General features: G+C 40.7%; 1 protein-coding gene across 4 annotated transcripts in view; it reads right to left on the minus strand.

The window, feature by feature from the left end:
- The window catches only part of SCN8A (sodium channel, voltage gated, type VIII alpha subunit), a 145,507-nt gene that overhangs the window by 103,732 nt on the left and 38,725 nt on the right, over positions 1–3,050 (minus strand). For all 4 annotated transcript variants that reach the window (XM_012002450.1, XM_012002441.1, XM_012002432.1 and 1 more), the window contains exons 7-8: positions 2,813–2,876; positions 1,118–1,259 (exon numbers count right to left, since the gene is read on the minus strand). In XM_012002450.1, the coding sequence (XP_011857840.1) occupies positions 1,118–1,259; positions 2,813–2,876 (206 nt within the window). The remainder of the gene's footprint in view (positions 1–1,117; positions 1,260–2,812; positions 2,877–3,050) is intronic.

Here is a 3,050-nt window from a genome sequence, read left to right on the forward strand (position 1 = left end):
TTGAAGCCACGAGGCGGAGGTTGCAGTGAGCTGAGATTGCGCCACTGCACTCCAGCCTGGGCGACACAGCAAAACTCTGCATCAAAAAAAAAAAAAAAAAAAAAAAGAAACAGCATGAATCACAAATATTTCATGAGAAACATTCAACCTGGGGGAACTCTAGGCTGTCCAACAGAAAGGTAAGAATTAACTCAGAGATTTGAAATAGAAACTTCCCTTAAAAGAGGTTTCTTCATGCCTGAGGGGACATGTTTTTCATTTTCAAAGTAACTGGTATCACCAAATGACAAACAGAAAACAATGGACTGTCATAAAATTTCTAAGCTGTAAGACCCTTAGCAATCACTTACACTAACTTCATTACAACCAGCAAAGTTAAATGACTTGTCCAGAGTCACCAGTGTAGCCCAACAGAATGTTACTGACCCTATTTTTATCTGTACAACCTGCTTGAACAAGTCCAAATGTGTTACAAATCTCAAAAATGTTGATATATTTATACTCCAAGGTCCTTATGGAAATTCCATCTATATAGTGCCTTGCACAAAGAGGTGTTTAATATTTCTTAAACAGAAGCCCTAACGGTGGCTCACGCCTGTAATCCCAGCACTTTGGGAGGCCACAGTGGGAGGATCACTTGAGGCCAGAAGTTGCAAGACCAGCCTGGGAAACAGAGTGAAACCCCAACTTCCCAAAAAGTAGAAATATTATCCAGGTGTGGTGGTACATGCCTGTAGTACCTACCTCAAAAACAAAACAAAAGAAAACAAGCAAAAAAAAAACAAACCCTAAGCCCAAATTTCCAAAAGGAGATATGCTGCAGAGGATAAACAGTAGGAAGTAGATAGAGATAGCAGATTCTCAGGTCAGACAAGAGGCCGTCAAGGTTGTAAGAATCTACAGCTATACATGACTGAGCATTCAAGAAACAGGGATGAGAACTGAGAGAATTCACTTAACATCAAAAACCAGCTGACTGTGGGAAACACAACAGTTAGATCTTGTATAATGTCTTTACTAAATGTCTCTCACACAGAATGTCTCCCACACAGAATGTCCCTAACCCTGTATATGCTCATGCAAACTCTATGGCCAAAGGAAAAGAGGTATTACTCACCAACTGATACAAGTTTTCCCAATAGTCCTGGGTCATAAGGCGAAATAATGCCAAGAAGGCCCAGCTAAAAGTGTCAAAGCTTGTGTAACCATAGTTGGGGTTCCTTCCTGCTTTCATACACTGGTATCCCTCTGGGCATTGCCTAAAGAAAGAAAGGGAAGTTCAGGACTTTTAACATAATTCCACCAGCCATGACCTTGGAGATAACAAATAACATAATTCTATTTAATCCACGACCTTGGAGATAATAAATAACCATTGATAGAGCCAGGACAACAAACTGGAAGAAAAAGAAGGAGGAAATAAGCAGCTAGCCAACTTCTGGGGACAGCCTAGGATCAGAATCACCTGGCATGTTCTTTAAAAATGCAGATTCCTGTGTCCTTACCCAAATCTAGGAATTAAAAGTTCTGGATATGGGATCTATGAATCTGCATTTTTAAGAGGTATGCCAGGTGATTCTTATGCATGCCAAAGTGTGAGAAGTACTGTTCTAGATTGATATCAATGTGCAATTCAATCAAATTTAACTTCACTACTATCCCAAATGACAAACGGCTAGAAGTTCCTTTTTTTTTTTAGACAGAGTCTAGCTCTGTCGTCCAGGCTAGAGTATCATGGCATGATCTCGGGTCACCGCAACCTCTGCCTCCTGGGTTCAAGCAATTCTCCTGCCTCAGCCTCCCGAGTAGCTGGGATTACAGGCGCCTGCCACCACGTCTGGCTAATTTTTGTATTTTTAGTAGAGAAAGGGTTTCACTGTTTGGCCTGGCTGGTCTCGAACTCCTGACCTCGTGATCCGCCTGCACTGGCCTCCCAAAGTGCTGGGATTACAAGCGTGAGCCACCGCGCCCGGCCAGAAGTTCCTCTTAATCATTTCTGTTTTCTTTACACTCACTGTGACAACCTAAGTCATAATGGGGATTTCAGTTACCTCAGTTACACCATTTCTCCTGCTTTTAGATTCACCTCATATTTATTTCAATGTAATCTCTAGTAGTCTACTTTAATATAGAAATTAAGTGGATTTCTAGACATTGTAGTCATGTTAAAACACCAGTTCTTAGAGGACCAATGTACTCTGAAAAATGACACTACCACCCTACATTTATAAAGCCCTCTGTTTACAAAGCACTTTCATGTAATGTAAGTGGATTCTTACAGTAACCCTGTGAGAAAGAGAGAGCATGGCTTATTAAATAAATCCATTTTATGGATGAAAAAACCAAGGCTCAGATAAGTTAAATGGCTTGTCAAAGGTCTTAGAGCAGGAATTATCAGGATCAGGACTCGAATATTATGTTGCTACTCTTTTTCCTCCTCTATGCTGTCAAGTCAAGCATATTTTGGGTCATCCTTGGATCCATAACTATCACTAAGACGGTATCTTTACTCTCTATTGTAATATAGGATGACAGGAATCCCCAAGAGGCAGGTAAGCTATCTGGTGTTATTGATTCTATCCTTGGATTCTTTCATTTTGCATTGAGACTACAAGCACAGTCACTTACTAGTGAAATGTCAACTTTAGGTGGACAAATGTGAAACAGAAAATCTATGCCAACCGATAGGTCAGATGCAATTGTAAGGTCTACTACTTGAGCACAGAGAAAAGTAAACATTTTGCCTATTTTGACCCAACTAATAATAGGTACATTTTTAAAGAAAGAGAATCAAACTAGGTGAGCTACTTACCCAGCATCAGAACTGTTCCCACAGAGTAAAGGTTCCAGCATGCCAGGAACTGTGTAGAAATTTGCTAGAAAAGTTTGAAGAGGCAGGAAATGAACAGGCAGATTTAAATGAATGAGAGAATAAGGTTACACTGTCCTTTTTTTTTTTTTTTTTTTGAGACTGAGTCTCGCTCTGTTGCCCAGGCTGGAGTGCAGTGGTGCGATCTCGGCTCACTGCAAACTCCGCCTCCCAGGTTCAC

Source organism: Mandrillus leucophaeus, unplaced genomic scaffold, assembly GCF_000951045.1.
Source record: "Mandrillus leucophaeus isolate KB7577 unplaced genomic scaffold, Mleu.le_1.0 Scaffold118, whole genome shotgun sequence".
Classification (NCBI taxonomy): Eukaryota; Metazoa; Chordata; class Mammalia; order Primates; family Cercopithecidae; genus Mandrillus; species Mandrillus leucophaeus.